Consider the following 22004-nt stretch of genomic DNA (forward strand, 5'->3'; position numbering starts at 1 on the left):
ATAGAATTTTCATCAAGATGTTTTACATTCTAGACTTCAGCTGAAAAGATAAAACATATACAAAGAATATCACCACATTGCATATCTTTTGTAAGACCTGCTGTATAGATGGTTTGAAGGCTACATAAATTCAAATTTTCCTTAGTTGTCTCTTTTTTTGTGAGTTTAATTAACTCGCCTTATCTAGTGATGACTTCTGAAGTTACTTAATTTACATACTACACACAGTCTGATGAGTAATACACACAATCTGATGAGTACTACACACAACCTGATGAGGAATACACACAATCTGATGATTAATACACACACTCTGAAGAGTAATACACACAATCTGATGAGGCATACACACAACCTGATGAGTAATACACACAATCTCATGAGTAATACACACAATCTCATGAGTAATACCCTATTGTTCCTTTCAACTGGTAACATAAGATAAGATGATAAACAATAACAAAATCAAACATTGCTAGATAGGAGAAGATAGGCTGAACAGAGGCATGAAAACTTTAACATTACAGTTTCATTGTGACAATAACAAATGACAATAGCAACGGAGTTTGACATGTAACAACAAAACTAAAACATCATGAGAGATGAATAAAAGAAACATTGCATGGTCATTTTCAATTGTAAAACTTTCCTTCAACATATTAAACTCAATAAAAGGTTTAATATTAATTTCTAAACGTTAGAGAGAAACATACCTTTGTATTGTTTTATCTGTCCTTTTCTCTGTATAGGTAAATTCAATGCTATGTAGTGTTCATGAGAACATACCACTTTCAAGAACTCAAACATTCTCTCCAATAGGAACTGTAAGTGATTCATATATTACAATTATGCTCAAATTAACATACAGATGTTTGATAACGACTTTAGGGGGTGTGGCTACCTGAATCGTTTGTTCTAAAGACAAGCAGAGGAAGCTACAGCTCGGGCTATATCTCAACAGTGCAGCATTAAAAACAGGCTAACAAACCCAGTGCTAACATACTCTACGGGCAGAGTTTTTGGAGACATTATAACTGCATACATAATATCATTGTTTGTTCAAAATCCATAGCAGATGGATTGGTGACATCACAATTGTTTCAAATTGTTCCTAAGTGATTACATTTCACTGTCCAATTTGATTCTTGGATTCATGCACAATATACATTAGTACTTTGAATACTACAAATGCTGAGTCTTTTCATATCATAAGATGGTGGTGGTTTATTCTGTAAACATACGAACAGAGATGGTTACCTTTGAATCACCTGGATTGAAATATTCCACATACTGGTTAATGAGTTTGAATATAAATCCACGGTCCATGTAGGTAAAACATGCCTAGAATTGATAACAGTCAAATATTAATAAATCCACGGTCCATGTAGGTAAAACATGCCTAGAATTAATAACAGTCAAATATTAATAAATCCACGGTCCATGTAGGTAAAACATGCCTAGAATTGATAACAGTCAAATATAAATATAAATCCACGGTCCATGTAGGTAAAACATGCCTAGAATTGATAACAGTCAAATATAAATATAAATCCACGGTCCATGTAGGTAAAACATGCCTAGAATTAATAACAGTCAAATATAAATATAAATCCACGGTCCATGTAGGTAAAACATGCCTAGAATTGATAACAGTCAAATATTAATAAATCCACGGTCCATGTAGGTAAAACATGCCTAGAATTAATAACAGTCAAATATCAATATAAATCCACGGTCCATGTAGGTAAAACATGCCTAGAATTAATAACAGTCAAATATTAATATAAATCCACGGTCCATGTAGGTAAAACATGCCTAGAATTAATAACAGTCAAATATAAATAAATCCACGGTCCATGTAGGTAAAACATGCCTAGAATTAATAACAGTCAAATATTAATAAATCCACGGTCCATGTAGGTAAAACATGCCTAGAATTGATAACAGTCAAATATTAATAAATCCACGGTCCATGTAGGTAAAACATGCCTAGAATTGATAACAGTCAAATATTAATAAATCCACGGTCCATGTAGGTAAAACATGCCTAGAATTGATAACAGTCAAATATCAATATAAATCCACGGTCCAAGTAGGTAAAACATGCCTAGAATTGATAACAGTCAAATATTAATAAATCCACGGTCCATGTAGGTAAAACATGCCTAGAATTGATAACAGTCAAATATTAATATAAATCCACGGTCCATGTAGGTAAAACATGCCTAGAATTGATAACAGTCAAATATTAATATAAATCCACGGTCCATGTAGGTAAAACATGCCTAGAATTAATATCAGTCAAATATAAATCCACGGTCCATGTAGGTAAAACATGCCTAGAATTAATATCAGTCAAATATCAATATAAATCCACGGTCCATGTAGGTAAAACATGCCTAGAATTAATATCAGTCAAATATTAATAAATCCACGGTCCATGTAGGTAAAACATGCCTAGAATTGATAACAGTCAAATATCAATATAAATCCACGGTCCATGTAGGTAAAACATGCCTAGAATTAATAACAGTCAAATATCAATATAAATCCACGGTCCATGTAGGTAAAACATGCCTAGAATTGATATCAGTCAAATATTAATAAATCCATGGTCCATGTAGGTAAAACATGCCTAGAATTGATATCAGTCAAATATTAATAAATCCACGGTCCATGTAGGTAAAACATGCCTAGAATTAATAACAGTCAAATATTAATAAATCCACGGTCCATGTAGGTAAAACATGCCTAGAATTGATATCAGTCAAATATTAATAAATCCACGGTCCATGTAGGTAAAACATGCCTAGAATTGATATCAGTCAAATATTAATAAATCCACGGTCCATGTAGGTAAAACATGCCTAGAATTGATAACAGTCAAATATTAATAAATCCACGGTCCAAGTAGGTAAAACATGCCTAGAATTGATAACAGTCAAATATTAATAAATCCACGGTCCATGTAGGTAAAACATGCCTAGAATTGATAACAGTCAAATATTAATAAATCCACGGTCCATGTAGGTAAAACATGCCTAGAATTGATAACAGTCAAATATTAGTAAATCCACGGTCCAAGTAGGTAAAACATGCCTAGAATTGATAACAGTCAAATATTAATCCACGGTCCATGTAGGTAAAACATGCCTAGAATTAATATCAGTCAAATATTAATAAATCCACGGTCCATGTAGGTAAAACATGCCTAGAATTAATAACAGTCAAATATTAATAAATCCATGGTCCATGTAGGTAAAACATGCCTAGAATTAATAACAGTCAAATATTAATAAATCCACGGTCCATGTAGGTAAAACATGCCTAGAATTAATATCAGTCAAATATTAATATAAATCCACGGTCCATGTAGGTAAAACATGCCTAGAATTGATAACAGTCAAATATTAATATAAATCCACGGTCCATGTAGGTAAAACATGCCTAGAATTAATAACAGTCAAATATTAATATAAATCCACGGTCCATGTAGGTAAAACATGCCTAGAATTGATATCAGTCAAATATTAATAAATAGTATTTCATAGCTGATAAATCATTAATGATTTCATGGTTAATAATCAACAGATACATTTGTTGTACTATTCCAGGTATCTATGACCGGCCCCCTCAACTGGGTAAATGTGACTACAACTGAGACTCTCATTTTGAAGTAAACACTAAGTGCGACCGTCTTTGCGACTGCTGTTGAGACTCTCACTATTCATGTGATACTAACATGATAAACAATCTGGCATGTATTTGTCAATGTCTGTGTCTATGTCAGTATGTTGTCTGCTGTCATGGAGTCTAATCCTGAGGGGTTGGTATTGTACTGCTATGTTATACTATGTCTTTGTTTTTACATGTACTTGTTTAGTCAGAGATGGAGAATTAGATATTATTCCCCAATATTTTTCTTTGTACAAACAAGGAAAATAGGAGTAACCTAAGGGGTCTTTGTCACCAAGTGTCGATACACTCATAGTGACAACCCTTAGGTCACAAGTATTTTCTGGCTGAATGAAGAAAAATGTTGGAGAATAATGTAATTATACCAGTACCAGTAATATCAAAGAAAAATTAGGGAAAGTAATGGTAATTTTGAACGTTTTGACTAATATTTCCAATACCGCAGAACCAGTGATGTAGACACGCATTGTCATGACATAGACGTGCGTTGTCGTGACGTAGAACAACCAGAGTATGTATTCCATATTTTTTGTTCTAAATGGCTTGCACATGGCATAATACATGTTTTCAATACACAACACAGACATTGTTATTCTCCTAATAAAGTCAGGCAATCCATAGCACTCTCCTTACCTTCACAAAGGCAGCCAAAGAAGAATTGGCTTTCTTGCAGTCTTTGGGACTGTCTTTGTATTTCTGTATAATATGTGGCATTAATAGCTGTAACAGTCTGGTTACTGAATATTGAAACGTTGCTGGAAACCGTCGGTTCCTGGACAGAGCTGTCAGATTGTTTTGAACCAAATACTGGGCCATACTCTTGATAACTACATCAAAGAAGAACCATATATTCTGTAAAGAAATGGATAAATATTCAATTAGAGATGAGAAACAGCAATGTTCAACTACCTCCATTAGGTTACTTATAACCAGTGGGTCTGTCCTTGGTTTGTAGTGTCCTGTCATTTTATGTGATGTGGTGCAATACACTACAATGTTCAACTACCTTCATTAGGTTATACTTATAACCAGTGGGTCTGTGCTTGGTTTGTAGTGTCATGTCATTTTACGTGATGTGGTGCAACACACTGAAATGTTCAGTGACACCTACCTTCATTAGGTTACTAATAACCTGTGGGTCTGTGCTTGGTTTTAACAATGATGTCATAGCCTTGACAAGTTCTTCATGTACAGTCTTCTTATAGATATTTGGTTTCTCTGTTACAAAAACATACTGTGGATGAAAACAACAAGTTAGCTTATCTTTCTCTTTCACCCTTATACTGTAATTTTATTCTGCAATAATGAGTCTGGATATTTGAGTGGGGTAGGTGGGGTGGGGGTAGTGTTGGCACATTCTTGTAACAGGACACACCTTCAATGAAACAACACTACAGTTTTGATTGATTTGTTCACCATATAGTATATTGCATGGTACTATGCACTGGAATTTTAAGCTACTGAATGAAATGTATGTTGCATTAACATTTTGGACTGTGGCCCATAATTATACTGAAATAAATCTATTATTATTATTATTATTATTATTATTATTATTATTATCATCATAAACTACTACAGTTGGTATAATGTTACATACTTGATAACTCTCTCTGTATCTATTCCATCATCGTCACAAACCACTGCCTTTTTTACGACAACGTTCTTAACGAGCCTCCCACTGAAGTACAATGTTTGTACTTCTACAACTATCGACACTACTTGTCATATTTTATAACTTGGTTTAGTAAAAGAAATGACAAGTCCTTTTGTCAAAGTTACAATGTTTCGGCCTCACACAGGAGGTCTTCTTAGACCCTGAAGAAGACCTCCTGTGTGAGGTCAAAATGTTGTTAATAAAGTTTAACGTAGACAAAAGGACATGTCATTTCTTTTACCAAAACCCAATTTTACATTTCCTCAAATCCATGTCTCCAAGTTGGCTCACCATTGTAGTTGGACTGAGTGTAGCTTCTCTGACAAACTTGTCATATTTTATGGTCACTTATCTCTTAAAAGTATACAATCCACAATACAAGACAAGACAAGACAAGACAAGACAAGACTGACAGATATTGATATAACTACCTTAACATAGGCATGAAGGGCTTCTTCTCTTTTCACATCAGTGGCATTAATCTGGGCTACGATGTGAATCAGTAATCTGATGACAAAATTAGTTAGAAGGTTAGTGTATTTGTTATATGGATATAAAGTCATAAAATAAAATGAAATAACTTAATTCTGTATATAAATTTGTGATGACAATCCCCTCACTCTCTGTTGGATGAACCTGGTTTAGTTAGAGAGGAGATTAGGGTGGGGGGGGGGGGGGTCCCTCTTGAGCCAGATTTCCAACAGGAATGACACTGAATCAAATCAAAATATTTATAAATGAACACTGTTCTATTACTTGGTAGGTTTTACCAATTAAATTTAGTGGATATATCAATTATCAAGACAGTGTATTTCATAATGAGACATTTTTTTGTCTGGTTTGTGTGTACTTTGTGTGTCAAGAGCAGATCTGTGTTATACAGTTGAATATGAGAATAACTCAAGTGAAATTTGTTGGAATATGAGGAGAATGATCAAGTGACAGGTTCTATGACTTTATAAATGTACATATTACTCTATATATATACAACACTGTCATTGAAAGGAATCCTACTGTGTTTGCAATGGTGTTTGTCCAACAATACACAGCAGTTTTCAAAACACATTGGCAAACTATGAAAGATGTAGAAGGAAGTGTACATGTCATATCTGACTGTATTTTTCAAATTCTTCAAGCAGTTTTTTAGGTACATGGCAAGCAAGGAGAACTGTACTGATACAAGGATATCTATGTACATACCTGACTGCATTGAGTTGAATCTCATCCATAGTGGTAGATGGCAGTAATCTAAATATCTGATTTAGTATTACTGGTAAGAATTTGATAATTGTGTGTGTATCTACTGCATGCATAGCCTGGAGGGATAACAAAATAAGAAATGTTAATTTTGGTAATGAGGTAACTTGTATATGACAGATGATCTTGAATTCTTCCTAGAAACAATACATAATCTGGAATAATCAAAAATCCATTACTTTTTAAATTTCCATTATGTGTGCCAACAAGTGATTAAATGAAAGTAAGCCAAGGACTCAGTCACTTACTCATTCACTCACTCTCTTAGTCCCTTCATCTGTCCATCACCCCATCTATCCACTCACACACCCACCCACCCACCCACCCATCCATCCATCCATCCATCCATCCATCCATCCATCCATCCATCCATCCACACATCCATCCATCCACCCACCCACCCATACACCAATCCATCCATCCATCCACCCACCCAATCAATCATCGATCGATCGATTGATCCAGCCATCCATCTATGAGGATGCATCCATCCATCCATCCATTCATCCATCCATCCATCCATCCATCCATCCATCCATCCACCCATCCATCCATCCATCCATCCATCCACCCACCCACCCATCCACCCACCCACCCACACATCCAAATCTGCAGAGTACATCAGTTACTTACCTTGAGTTGTGTACACATCTCCACACTATGAGCCTTGTCATTAGCAAATACCTGGCTATGACTGAAGAAGTTGTGTACATGTATGTCCTGTCAACAAGAATACTGCAGTCAGTAATATTAAACAACCAATCACAAATTTTATAGGTTCCAAGTAACATTTAGCCTGAGTTGGTCATCTAACCAATATCATGAGATTAAATAAAGACATACAAACAATTCTACATCCTTAGTTTCAACTAACTTTAAATGAACATCTCACCTTTATTCATCTGTAATTACATCATTTCAAATATTACCATGTATTGAAGTATGCAGACAATTCATCACAGCATGTTTGTCAAGACTAGGCAAACTTTTACTTCATACAGCAGTATTATAGTGTTACAACTGTACATCAAATTAACAAATGATCTATTACTCAATGTAGTAACATAAGAAACACTGACTGTGGTGCTATGCGCCATTTAAGGTAGAAAATGCCTCTTGGACAAACTTTTCTGAAAATCCAAGTCTAAATCTTTTCCAAACTTTGCCATATGGAAGCTTGCTTTGAGGTTCTCCATCTTGTTTTCATGGAAATTCATGTAGACAATCTTTTATTTTCCTATTAAGTTAACACGGTATTCAGCGGCCATATTGGATTTGGCGGCCATATTGGATTCTAAAATGGCTTAAGTTTGATAATGTTTTGACCTCTCTTTCAAAAATATGCATGGTGACCCCTGATTTTTTTTTTGAGTTTAACTTGAAAATGGGTTTGCATTTTCTGGAGCAAAGTACCAACAAAAGTTTAAACAGTTTATTTTTCGAGGCACATTTCACATTAAAAAGAGCAAAGATACATTTCAGTAAATTTGCTGGATGAAATGTTTTCATTTGAATCCCTACCTTTGTATAGACAGTTGACACCACTCTGTTGTGGACCTTAAACAATGGTTTACCACCTTCTACCCACTTGATTTCAGGACCTGTACTCTGTTATAAGAAGAGAAAATGGAAATAACTCAGTATAGTCAGAGACATAATAATCTATGTACTATCAAGGTTAAGGCTCACTTCTAATCTTGGTAGTCAGATTAACCATTTCAGCTACAGTTTTCTATTGATTTCCACTGGTTTATAAACAGACTGCAATCTCATACATTTGGTTGTTCACACAACAAGGTGGGTTTAATGCCAGGATGGCTAACCTTGTGAGAAAGAGACCATTCAACAGATTTCAACCACATGAGAAAGAGTCTACTATGGCCCCTCCCTGTAACTATCAGAGAGTGAGAACAAGTGCCACCATGGCCCCTCCCTGTAACTATATCACAGAGTGAAAACAATTCCCACTGTGGCCCCTTCCTGCTATCATACTGAAAGAGAGAGAGAGAGTCCACCATGGTCCTTCTCTGTTGCAATCACATAATGTGAACAAGTGCTACCATGGCCCCTCCCTGTAACTATCACAGAGTGTGAACAAGTGCTACCATGGCCAATCCCTGTAACTATCACAGAGTGTGAACAAGTGCTACCATGGCCCCTCTCTGTAACTGTCACATAATGTGAACAAGTGCTACCATGGCCCCTCCCTGTAACTATCACAGAGTGTGAACAAGTGCTACCATGGCCCCTCCCTGTAACTATCACAGAGTGTGAACAAGTGCTACCATGGCTACAATGGCCCTCCCTGTAACTATCACATAACGTGAACAAGTGCTACCATGGCCCCTCCCTGTAACTATCACATAACGTGAACAAGTGCTACCATGGCCCCCTCCCTGTAACTATCACTTAAACGTGAACAAGTGCTACCATGGCCCCTCCCTGTAACTATCACAGAGTGTGAACAAGTGCTACCATGGCCCCTCCCTGTAACTATCACATAACGTGAACAAGTGCTACCATGGCCCCTCCCTGTAACTATCACAGAGTGTGAACACGTGCTACAATGGCTCCTCCCTGTAACTATCACAGAGTGTGAACACGTGCTACAATGGCCCCTCCCTGTAACTATCACTTAAACGTGAACAAGTGCTACCATGGCCCCTCCCTGTAACTATCACAGAGTGTGAACAAGTGCTACCATGGCCCATTCCTGTAACTATCACAGAGTGAGAACAAGTGCTACCATGGCCCCTCTCTGTAACTATCACAGAGTGTGAACAAGTGCTACCATGGCCCATTCCTGTAACTATCACAGAGTGTGAACAAGTGCTACCATGGCCCCTCCCTGTAACTATCACAGAGTGTGAACAAGTGCTACTATGGCCCCTCCCTGTAACTATCACAGAGTATGAACAAGTGCTACCATGGCCCCTCCCTGTAACTACATATGTATCACAGAGTGTGAACAAGTGCTACCATGGCCCCGAGCTCCCTGTAACTATCACAGAGTATGAACAAGTGCTATCATGGCCCCTTCCTGTAACTGTCACAGAGTGTGAACAAGTGCTACCATGGCCCCTCCCTGTAACTATCACAGAGTGTGAACAAGTGCTACCATGGCCCCTCCCTGTAACTATCACAGAGTGTGAACAAGTGCTACCATGGCCCCTCCCTGTAACTATCACATAGTGAGAACAAGTGCTACCATGGCCCCTCTCTGTAACTATCACAGAGTGAGAACAAGTGCTACCATGGCCCCTCCCTGTAACTATCACAGAGTGTGAACAAGTGCTACCATGGCCCCTCCCTGTAACTATCACAGAGTGTGAACAAGTGCTACCATGGCCCCTCCCTGTAACTATCACAGAGTGTGAACACGTGCTACAATGGCCCCTCCCTGTAACTATCACAGAGTGTGAACAAGTGCTACAATGGCCCCTCCCTGTAACTATCACTTAAACGTGAACAAGTGCTACCATGGCCCCTCCCTGTAACTATCACATAGTAGAATTGAAAACAAAGTGCATGCGATGTAAGAGTGATAAACCAAAACACAATACACACATCACTCTGTAGAAAGACTAGGATGAAGACACTCCACACACTTCAAAACTAGTGAGTTCAGAAGGGTATGGAAATTAAAACACAACTTACACCCTTATATACTTGACGCTGTCCATTTATACTTGATTCATCTTTTACACTGCATAGCTATAGAATGTGATTTATTGAAAATGTTTATTTCTTGTAAAACACTCTGTCTAAATTTGACAGCAATCTACACAACTAGTAGTCATCATTAAGGGCTCGATACAGGGTCATGAGAGATAAACAGTTTCCTATTTACATATTCTACAATGAATGGTTCTCAATAAATAATGATGATAACTATCGAAATATATATATTTTCAGAGAAAATTAATCATGTGAATTTTATTGTCATGTTGTTTGATTTTTCACATTTGCCAAAAATGAGTGTGTTTTTGGAGTGAAAACATAATGCTTTGTTAATTCTTTTAAATATTCTATGAAAAAGCATAACTTGACAACAAACTGTAACCTAGTACTTAGTTGGGTCACAATGTTTCTAAGTGTTTTAGAATCTTCAGATTTCAAACACAAATTCAACAAGATTCTATACTTCTATCATCTCCTGTTCATTTGCAATCTGACAGTGAAAGTGACATACAATAATTATAGTAATAGACAGATTTATGATACCTCACATTCACTCACCCACCCACCCACCCCCTCACTCACTCAGTTACTCACTCACATTCACTCACTCACTCACTCACTCACATTCACTCACTCACTCACTCACTCACTCATTCTCACTCAAACCACTGCAGTCAGGGTTCGAACCCCATTCAGGGTTTGATTAAATTTACCATGCTGTAAGTAAGAAGAGTGTCGTTCAGTTTGACTCTACCGAACAACGCAGGTTTTCTCTGGGTACTCCGGTTTCCTCCTGCATTACACTGAACCCACGAGGGATGGCCCTCACTGGACTTCTTGGGAGACAAGTGTTTATATGCTTAAAGAACTATCCAGTTATAAATAAAGATTATTATTATATCATAATCAACTCTAAAGATACTTGGCAGCCCTTTTCCATTTCAAGAGATCTGGAAACAAGTCTTCCTACAAGACACACCCCCCTCAAATATTTTATTTCTATGTGACTGAATAGTGACATGATTTAAGAAATTAGAGACAATAAATAAATACTAAAAAGTGTCTGTGAAATGCAGGGAATCGACTAACGAATAAAATCAAGACACTGCTTACCTTTCCAAGACCTAAGTTCTTACATGACAGGTACCCTGATGGTAGTGCACAAGCCACAGGTACAACAATCTCATCCACATTAATCCTGTAAAACATAGAGAATACACACTGAATATCTTTATTACTACATACATACATATCACATTTATGTCAATTCCTTGTCTGTGAAATTGCTGACAAGTAAAAGATATCATTGTGATTTCACAACAGTATTATAATAATGATAATATCACTAACAGAAAAATAATCTCAATCATGGACTTGTAAATAAAATTCACATTCTATTTTAAAGCTGCTCTAGCTGCAACTGAAACATTTTTTGTAACTTTTTAGTCATGACTTACTAGTAACTTGTAATATTGTACACCCTGAACAGTAGTAAATCACCTGAAGTACATATACTCGTTCAGCTGTACACAGAATATGATACAATAATATACAATAAATCCAGTCAAATTGACTGGATTGCTACCCTAACTTGATCACAATTTCAACCTATTATTCTACTACATATGGATATAATCAACCACTAATTAAAGTGTGCAATGTCAATAATTGGTATTTTAACAATTTTCAGTGAACATATTGTTTGTTCTCTGATCGAAAAAATTATACTTCAGTTACAGCTAGTGCAGCAGGTAAGTCTGTATATACCTCTATTTCTATTTGTATTCTTAGTCTGCTCTGTTTGTTTTTATTTTTCTCACTTTTGTCACTGGTTGCATGTTTGTCATATTTAAGACCAATTTTTACGGCATTTATAGTATTTAATTGATTGTTTGATACACCATCAAAGACAAATTTGTACATTCTGCTTTCTGCAACCTGATAATATATTCTGCAGGCAACAGCAACTTGATGACTACTGATTTGATCAAGTTCATGTAAAGAACAAGTCTTCTGCATTCAAAGACATAGCCCCCAACACAACATGTCTTGTGCTGCCAATTGAAGTCTGAAATATGGTCCTACAATCTTATCAGAATTGTTAGCCCTTATAATATAAGTATATCCCTCTGACAAGCAGAAGGCTGATAAGGATGCAATGACACAACATGTCACAAGCCTACAAAATACTATATGTATTTAGTCGGTAAGGTGTGCTGTGTCAGGGCGCCCCCAACCATTAGCCTAGCCCTCTCACATACTGATAGAGATGGCCAATGAGGGCTGAATGACACAACATGTCACAAGCCTACAGATCACTACATGTACTTAGTCTGTATGATGTAATGTGTCAGGGCGCCCTCACCCATCAGTATATCCCTCTCACATAGATATGGCTGATAAAGATGCAATGACACAATGTATCTTACAAGCCTCACTACATGTAATATGTTGCACTGTGTCAAGGCACCCTCACCCATCAGTATATCCCTCTCATAAAGAGATGGCCGATAAGGATGCAATGACACAATATACATGTATCACTAATCACTAGTTAGACACATCAACTATCATGCACTACATTCATTCACTACTACATTACATTTGGTGTCTGTAACTAAAACATCATACTCTACTTCCTATCAACAGTCCAACTACTATAAGAACTACTCAGCTAACTGGTTAACTGTGCTCACTACCTCTACTCTGAGTAACATCTGATAACTGTGCTCACTAACTCTACTGGGGTAAGGTTTAGTGTTTACTGCATCCTAAGTGCATAGGCTATGAATTATGAGGTGCATAAAGCTACATGGCAATGAACTAAGCATGCAGTGGTGATGTTTGTAGAAATGGTCTATTTGGTAACATCTAGAGTGCATGAAGTGAAGACTAACATAAATACTGAAAGGCTAGGTTTGAGTACGGGTAGTATTAATCAATACTATTTGATACCAGTATAGTTATGTATTAGAACAAGGCAGGGGTGAACAAATCCACTGGTTCTGGGTCCGGGACTAACAATTATTTTGGGCGGACCACACAAATTTTACCTTGTCTGGTCCGTCGGACCAGTACCTTACTGTTAATAACTATGTTAAAAAGTCATCTGAATATACAGATTCATAGGTAAGATTTAACGTTTAACATTAGCGGGACCTGGGACCACTAATTCTTTCAGCAGGACCACTGGATTTTTTAAGGCACTGGTCCGGGGATGACCAGTTCACAAAATGATTTGTTCACCCCTGCAAGGGATCAGTATACATGGTATACATAGTTCCCTGGAATGATACATTGTGCTTTTATTTTCATGCCTCAATAACATGCAGAGAAGTTTCACAAAATTCTTTCAATAATCAAACATTCCAAGTGTTGTTTCAGCGCATAAAATATTCATAATTTATACTTAGTCTGTAAGATACACTGTGACAGGGCGCCCTCACACATCGGTCAATCCAGCTAGAGTAGATCAGTGAGGGCGGAGTGACACAACGTATCTTACAGTCTAGGAAACACTGTCTTAATTTTCTTAGATGTAGAACTGTGTTGTGGTTTATGTATGTGTGAATGTCCTGTTACACTGCATCATGTTTTAGCGGGTAGAATCTTTCATAAAATAATATTAATATTTGACTAGATATCTAAATCTAGAGACTGTGTTGTATTGTCACAATTGTGTGTTTATATCTGTATGGATGTAGATGAATGCAATGATGTACTAGTATGGGTTATGTCATGTCATGTTTGTGGTATGACTTTTTATCTCAGCTATGTTGTGTGCTGCATGTATACAAATGAATGCATTGATGTACTGGTACGTTGTACATGTCATGTTGTCATGTTTGTGGTATGACTTTATATCTAAGCTATGTTGTGTGCTGCATGTATGCAGATGAATGCACTGATGTACTGGTACGTTGTACATGTCATGTTGTCATGTTTGTGATATGACTTTATATCTAAGCTATGTTGTGTGCTGCATGTATGCAGATGAATGCATTGATGTACTGGTATGTTGTACATGTCATGTTGTCATGTTTGTGATATGACTTTGTGCAACTTCATCATTGTAATATGTACCATGTCAAATCATTTGTATTTTTCTTTGTTTTTTTGTTCAATAATTCACAAAATTGAATACGTTGCAAATTACTCTTTTTTCAAAATATCAATGATCTGTATACTTCAATTGTATATTTCCCTCCATTATTCACAAATTTGAACACTTTCCCATTATTCCCATTTCAAGTATGAAATATAGACTTCAGGGTTAAGTACACACACAGAAGTTTGCAGCCAAGGGAAGAAGGTACAATTTAGGAAGTGTGTTTCATGGGATAGAGTGTGTGAAGAAAGAGATGATGAAATGACTGCAAAGCTGACAAGGATTGCAGTGCTGGGCTTACCGTGTAGGACGAGCACGATCATTACTAGAAAAACGAAATAGATAACAGATCTCATCAAATACAGAGTATCAGTTAAAATTAGGATAGTTCAGTTCTGAATTCATATAAATAGTGGACAAAAACCTGTGTGTATCTAATTCACATTTGTCTTGTAGTTATTCTACAGAGGGGATTGCTGGATTCACAGACAGCTTTTTCACAAAATAGCGCCCTCTAGTGACAGACACCAATCATGTAAATTAGTGAAATTGCTGATTTGAATATTCATGTATAATTTTAGAGATAATTTTTTTTGTAAGTACACGTACAAAGTGTCATAAAAGATGAAAAAAATCATGTGCCTTCCACATTTTTGTATGACCTTTAGTCATAACACATATCTTAGTCCTGTAATTTTCAGACGTGGCCTTTGAAGGCAGTGTAATTTACTTTAAATGTACATCACTAAATTTAGCTTTTCAAAATAGTCACCCCACAGTTTGAACAGTTTGGTTCATTCTTATTGTTCTAAACATGATGGTTTGAACCATGACAAAAATATAGGGGTTTACAAGTCTGAGATTTGGAAATATATATCCAACATCAAATATTCCAAGTCAGGCAAGGTTTGAAAACAAGATTACAATCATATATGCCTAGCATGATCACACTGGTCAGATTCATTTTTCAAAATTTCCATAATTTCCATAACCAAGTCATTCAGCTGTAACAGAATATTGTGGAGCAAATACATTCAAGTTTTTGGCACATTACGATATCAGAACTGAACGCAGAGTTAGATTTCCGTACGCACATCTCACACAGGGTACAAACATTAGGAAGGTACAGTCTTGCATTATACATATAACTTTGTGAGAATCCCTATCAGGACTTTAATTACAAGAAGAGCAGAGAATGTTAGAAGACAGAGCAATTTCAGAGAAAGACAGTTTTACCTATATTCTAGTTCTACTGTTAATTTGGTGTCATTTAGAAACAAAGAATTCTTACATACTGTGTCTGCATAGTTACAATTATCATATTCCCAAATTTATTCATGACATAAGTTTTACTTTTCCCAAATGCATTTAAATGACTCAGACAGGGTCTGACATGCATATTAATTGATTATCCATGATTGCCACCTTCATACAACAAAACTAATGCTGTAACATGCTATCTGACAATCACAATGCAAGTGCTGTATTCCACAAATATCTCTGTTCGATGTCTAGTCACAACTACTGGTAAAACGTCTTCATTCATATCAAATCCAAATTTTCTTGTATTACTCTCTGTTTTTCATGACATAATATTCAAATAATTTGCAGAAACTTTTTGTACAATTTTGTTTATAATACTGCCAATTTGAGAGTAAAAGATCTACATGTTAATACCGGTGCATCGTTTTTGTTGCCAGACTTTTTTACAAATCTTCACAGAAGTGAAAATAATCTACATTTGGTGGAAATTTAATCACCTCATTAGATATTAAACATTTTTTTTTTTTAGAAATTTAAGTCAAGATATAACTTTTGGTTAACTTTATAATAATCTGAATAAATCCTGAGAGAGAATGAGCTATGATTTATTTTCTGTCGGCAAATCACTCTTATTTCCTCCACTACAAGTCTGGTATTGGTAGACATATTTTAGCAAATCACTTCCAATCTCTCTGTTGACACGACAGACTTCTCTGGGCAAATTCTCTCAAAGAGCTTATAATCAGGTTGGCTCAGTACAAATACAGATAATTTGCTGGAATACAGCACGTGTCTTGATGATAACTATATAGTATGTATGCATTCACATGACAAGGTTGTCAAAAGTAATACAACCGACTCCTGTGTGACAATAATGTGTAGGAGTTTAACACATTTCATATGTAACTTTATCACAATAGTCTGATCACAGTGTAATATCAGTCAACCCTACCTTCCACTTGTTAATACTGGTATCCAGGCATACCCAACTATGAAGAAAAGAAAACATGACTTCATCAGACATATTTTAGAAAATTTACACCCATACTTTGTATGTTTAATAGCGATGCTGTATAAAGCATGAATTCTTCACTCAGGTGAAATTTATCCAGTGAAAGTTTGAGAGAAAAGAGTAAAATTATCAACTTGTAAATCAGCCTATTTACATGATTATAACTTTTATGACTTAAATTTGAAGCAGACAACACCAACTTTGGTATCAACAAATTCTACATAACATGTAAATTTTTCACTGTAATTTAAATAAGACAAACATTTTCATTGTTTTCTGAGTTGAAATAACTAGCCAGGGTGTAGTAATTTTGTTTTTGTGATGATTGATAAACTGTGTACTGTATACAATATATTCTAGCTGAACATTTCAATATTAGTAATTGACAATATAGCGCCCTCTAGTGTTGGAAATATAACAAATTCTGAAACATTCTTCAGGTGTATTTAGTGACTAATTTTTGGTGTATTGATAGGTAATGATACAGCAAAAGAACACGACAGTACGAGTTCTTGATTCCAATTTTACATATTTTTCACACTTCCTTTTCATATTAAATAAATTCTGTTTTAACTTTTAGCCAACTTCATACAACTTTATGAAACATTGCTTGTCACAATATTGTCACACATATCCAAGATTTGCATATACATTTTTGTTTTTACTTGTTTTATCAGCTCCAAAAATGAGTCACTTTGTATGTAAGCACACTATAGTGTATGAATAGTGAGGGTTAGGGTATGGTAATGGAAAGTGTAGTTTGATGTGCCTTGAACTTCTAAGAGAGAAAAAACAATGTGCTTTCAGGTGAAAATCTCAGCAAAAAATGTCTATTAAATAATAATATTGTTATGTATGGAGACAGAGATTAATTGCAAGGACTCTCCCAAGTCCATTCTATATAGAGTAATAGCTTTCACCCTATAAGCTCTTGGGAAAAAATACATCAGTTAACATAATGATGTTGTATTTTGTTATGCAAATTATTTCATTGCAATATCACTATTTTCTGATGCAGAGAACACTGCATAGAGTGGGAAAAAAGTGTAATCCCACAGTGTTGATCAATTGTTAGGTTTTTATCTAAAGAGGAGAACACTGCATGAAGAATAGAAAACACGTCTAGTATAAAGTGTTGTTGATTATTAGGTTTTAGGGTATGGAGAAAAGGAGAAAACGTAACTGCAACTTTAGCCATAGTGTTGTAAACTTTTCACACAGCCATTCATGATGTTAAGTTTTGTTATTTATGGGTGAGAAATGATTCATAATTTTTTTGATTGATATTCTCAAGATCCATCTCTCAGTTTGTACATAGTAAATTCAACATCAATCATACATCAATTGTTATTATCAGAATGAACTATAAACGTCTTGCTTTATTGTCCATAAATTCTAAAACTTGGATGGGGTGAAGTTCCTCTGTTTTTTGACTATAAGACTAACAGAAATGTTGTTTTCATCACGAGGCAAAAGTTAGGATTTTCTACCCATGCTAAAATAGGAAAACTTCTGGGGTGATGTTTTATCATCATTCATGTGGAACCTGTTTGGATTTTCTATCCATGCTACATTAGTGAAAACTTTAGGGGTGATGTTTTCCATGCATCATTGTTAGTAGACTACTCTAGGCATAGGACAGAATTGAAAGGTTATAGATACCATTACGTTACTACCTTTGCTTTCTCTATCTTGTCCTTTATAAACAAGATAGCAGAGTTAATTGTCAAGGAAAGAAGGAAGAGAAGAGAAGAAAAGAAACAAGAATATGAGGGGAAGAGTACGGTTGGCCAAGAAATCAATTTATCGATTTTCTTTAGTAGGAAAAGTTTGTGTTTAATTTGTTAAATATCAAGAAGAAATCTACATATTATTATACCTCACACAAGCCAGGTTGAATATATTTGAACCAAAAATATGGGATTTTTACCCTGGTGGTTCTATGTTACAACAATGCATGTCTACATCATTGGTTCGGTAGCACTCAAAACAGTAGTCAAAAGTTACAAATTGCCATTCTTTTTCCAAATTTCTAATATATAATGGAGAATAAAAACATTGTGTGATGAAGGTCCATAGTAGACAGATCAAAACGTCACATTTATTTCCAATTTACCGTTCCAAAGTAATTATACTGTACTGTTCTAATACATACTTGTGGAGGTATAATTACAGTATTATTCCCCAACATTTGTCTTCACTCAGCTGGAATGACCTAAGGGGTCTTGTCACTACTTATTTATTGACTCATAGTGACAAGACCCCTTAGGTCACCATGATCTCTCAATTTTCTTGCATCCAAAGAAAAATATTGAGGAATAATATCTAAATATGTATTATTTTGAAAGTTGTTCCAAATGACATCAATTTGCTTCAGTTTATTTCTAAATATAAAATTTGAGTTTACATTCTGTTCAAAGTGTATAGAAGTATCCTTTGACTAGGTGCATACCTGAACTTTGTGCTGCTTATGAGGAATACAAAAGGAAGAAAACATGAAAAATGTACTTTTAACATAAACATTAATTCGGGTAATTCAACTAGAATGGAACCGTTTTGAAAATATATCACCACTGTAGTTTTGTGAACACAAGGTCAAAGGTCATAGGGGTCATGGGTCACTCACCTAATGTTTCTACATTGTCTCTCTTTTTGACTGTGCCTTTAGACTGTTCACAACTGACATGGTAGAATGTGAACAGAAGATGATGTCTGTCAGTTAGCTGTGTGGGTAGCGCTATTTTCACCTGTAAACAGAAAATGAGAAAATAACTCATAAATTTACACAGCATTCACTAACATAGACAGTGACTATAATATTGTATTTATTGGGTGACTGACTATACATTGTGGGCGTTCAACATTTCTTGAGGTGAGAGGTTAAAGGTTAAATACTGACCTCTTCATAGAAATCAGGTGATGTGACATGGTGTAACACTGCAGCTGATGAATGAGTTACAAACACATGTTCACCTGGTCTACCTCTAATACACTGTAATGGCTGTGCCCCTTCATCATCAGAGTCTCGGAACTCAACAACCACCGCTATGTTACGTGCCTGTAAACCAAAAATAATGGAAATGTTATCTTTAATAATAATCTAATCATCTATCACCGGATCTTCAGCTGATAGAGAAATATGAATTATTCAAGACAAATCTTAAAACGTTCATATTTCATCGTTATTATTGAAGTGGTTGTGTCTTAATTTCTATGGGTTTCTGGTGTGTCCTGTCTTGTTTCATTTGTTGTTTTTACTCAAACTGTTGTGATTTTATGAAGTGATGCACTTATCAATTTTTTAATCATATTTTTCAATTTTGTGATTTGTTATGTACAGACCATTGAGACATGTGTGTGTAATGGTCTTTAAACAATAACTTATCATTATTATTATTATTATTTTTTATTCATACTGAATAATTCTCACAACTTATAAACTTGTCTCCCAAGAAATCCATTGAGGGTTACCTGTTTGTGTTTTGTGTTAATGTAGGAGGAAAATGAAAAAAATTATCAAAATTCAAAATAGAGTGTCACAACTGTCAGACAAATCTGGGTTCAAAATTCTTAAAACAATTTCTGGAAATACTAAATCCATTGTGCATTCAGTAATAACACCCACTTTGTACTAACGGATAAAATGATGTACAAATTTAAATAAAATACACCAATGGGTCTGAAATCATCAGAAAGCTAAATCCAGAACTCCAGTCTGTACTATAGTTAGGTATAAGATTTCTACATAGTTATAGATATATCCTTATCAATATAAGAAAGAGAAATTGACAGGATGTCCCAGAAAGTCTTTTGAATCCGTAGAAATGAAATCCAATAAAATGGACACTGAGACTAGTTTAGTAGATACCAGAATAAAAAAAAATACTGTATTATGGAAAAAAAGAAATCAGTAGAAACAAAATCCGACAAATTTGAAACAAATAGAATACTTGGATTACACATAGTTCAGGCGATATCTAGACTGTAAGATATATCGTGTTGTTCAGTCCTATCTGGCTTCTAAACCATGACTGACATGAGTGATAGCTAATAGCCGTGGCATGAATGTTGTATCTTATAGGCTAGATGACATCAGTATCAATCAAATTACCCCAGCAAGCAAAAGCAGACGTCAGTAGGAACTAAATCCAACAAATTGGAAAAATTACGAAGCTGAGACCTATTTCAGTACATACTGAGAGCTAACAATATTATCACAGCAAGCTGAGAAGACCAGTAAGAATGAAACCCAACAAATTAAAAAAAAATATGCTTAGGTTCAAAAGCTTTGATCCAAATCGACACAATTACCACAGCATGGACAAAAGACTTCAGTAGCAATGGAATGCAATAAATTTACAACAGATCCAATTGAGAAGATTTCAGCAGACACTGGCAGGGATATTTCTAGCTGTTAACAAATTTTCGAGCTGAGATATACAACACTCCATTACACTGTAATACTGACACTTATATATTACACAATCAGGACTGCATGTGCTAGACGTAATGCTACGGTGTTCATTATCAGTACACAGTAACCAATCTATCAACTGGTGCTGTCAGATTTAAATATACTCACAATTTGTCACTGTGATAGATTCTTTTATATCTTCCCTAATTAGTGTTACAGTACGGACTACATACCCACTTACCTATGTGTTCTGCTCTAACAACCTTACAAATGTCATCTCATCGTTTCATTCTTACTACTTCACTCTTTCTCAGTTTGTCTCTTACATCTGTACCCTATAATCTGGTGTATGATTCATGTCTAAATATTGAAGGCAATTTCTTAAAGCTTTGACCCTTTTCATCCATTACTATTTCAGTCACAAATTATTATTTACCAGTGTGGCCTCTAATGATAACCAAATTTTGTTTTGTGAGTCAAAATGAGAAAAACTGGCATTTCTTGTGAGTCACAACATAGTAAGAGATAGGGGAACACTAAATTTTGGTGCATCACTAGAAATTGTGTGCATCAGTGGCGCGTCAAATTGGCTTAGAGGGCACACTATTCTTTACACAAACTGGACATTTGTAAACAAACCTAGCACAAAGGTAATGCATATATTTAATATTCTACCTGGTGTTCTGAGGTCTTAAACTGTTACAGTGACAGAAACAAGCAAAACATCAACTTTTCCCCTGAACACTTCAACACAGTTACTAGATACAATTAAACAATTCTGGGGTATACTTATTTATGAACACTGTGCTTTCTAACTAGTAATAGCAATTTCTGTTGTGGGCAAAAATGATGAGTTTTTTAATGTTCACCACATAGTAAGAGATAGGGGAATACAAGAAATTGCTGTGCACACCAA

General features: G+C 35.5%; 1 protein-coding gene across 1 annotated transcript in view; it reads right to left on the reverse strand.

Annotated features, from left to right (window-relative positions):
* LOC144442178 (dedicator of cytokinesis protein 9-like) overlaps nt 1-22004 on the reverse strand; it is a 121462-nt gene that overhangs the window by 37422 nt on the left and 62036 nt on the right. Inside the window, exons 15-26 of the mRNA XM_078131450.1 lie at nt 19574-19732; nt 19301-19421; nt 16615-16651; nt 11405-11489; nt 8132-8218; nt 7244-7330; nt 6554-6669; nt 5785-5860; nt 4808-4930; nt 4330-4548; nt 1258-1341; nt 714-822 (exon numbers count right to left, since the gene is read on the reverse strand). Of these exons, the coding sequence (XP_077987576.1) occupies nt 714-822; nt 1258-1341; nt 4330-4548; nt 4808-4930; nt 5785-5860; nt 6554-6669; nt 7244-7330; nt 8132-8218; nt 11405-11489; nt 16615-16651; nt 19301-19421; nt 19574-19732 (1303 nt within the window). The remainder of the gene's footprint in view (nt 1-713; nt 823-1257; nt 1342-4329; nt 4549-4807; nt 4931-5784; nt 5861-6553; nt 6670-7243; nt 7331-8131; nt 8219-11404; nt 11490-16614; nt 16652-19300; nt 19422-19573; nt 19733-22004) is intronic.

The sequence above is a fragment of the Glandiceps talaboti genome, chromosome 11, assembly GCF_964340395.1.
Source record: "Glandiceps talaboti chromosome 11, keGlaTala1.1, whole genome shotgun sequence".
NCBI lineage: Eukaryota > Metazoa > Hemichordata > Enteropneusta > Spengelidae > Glandiceps > Glandiceps talaboti.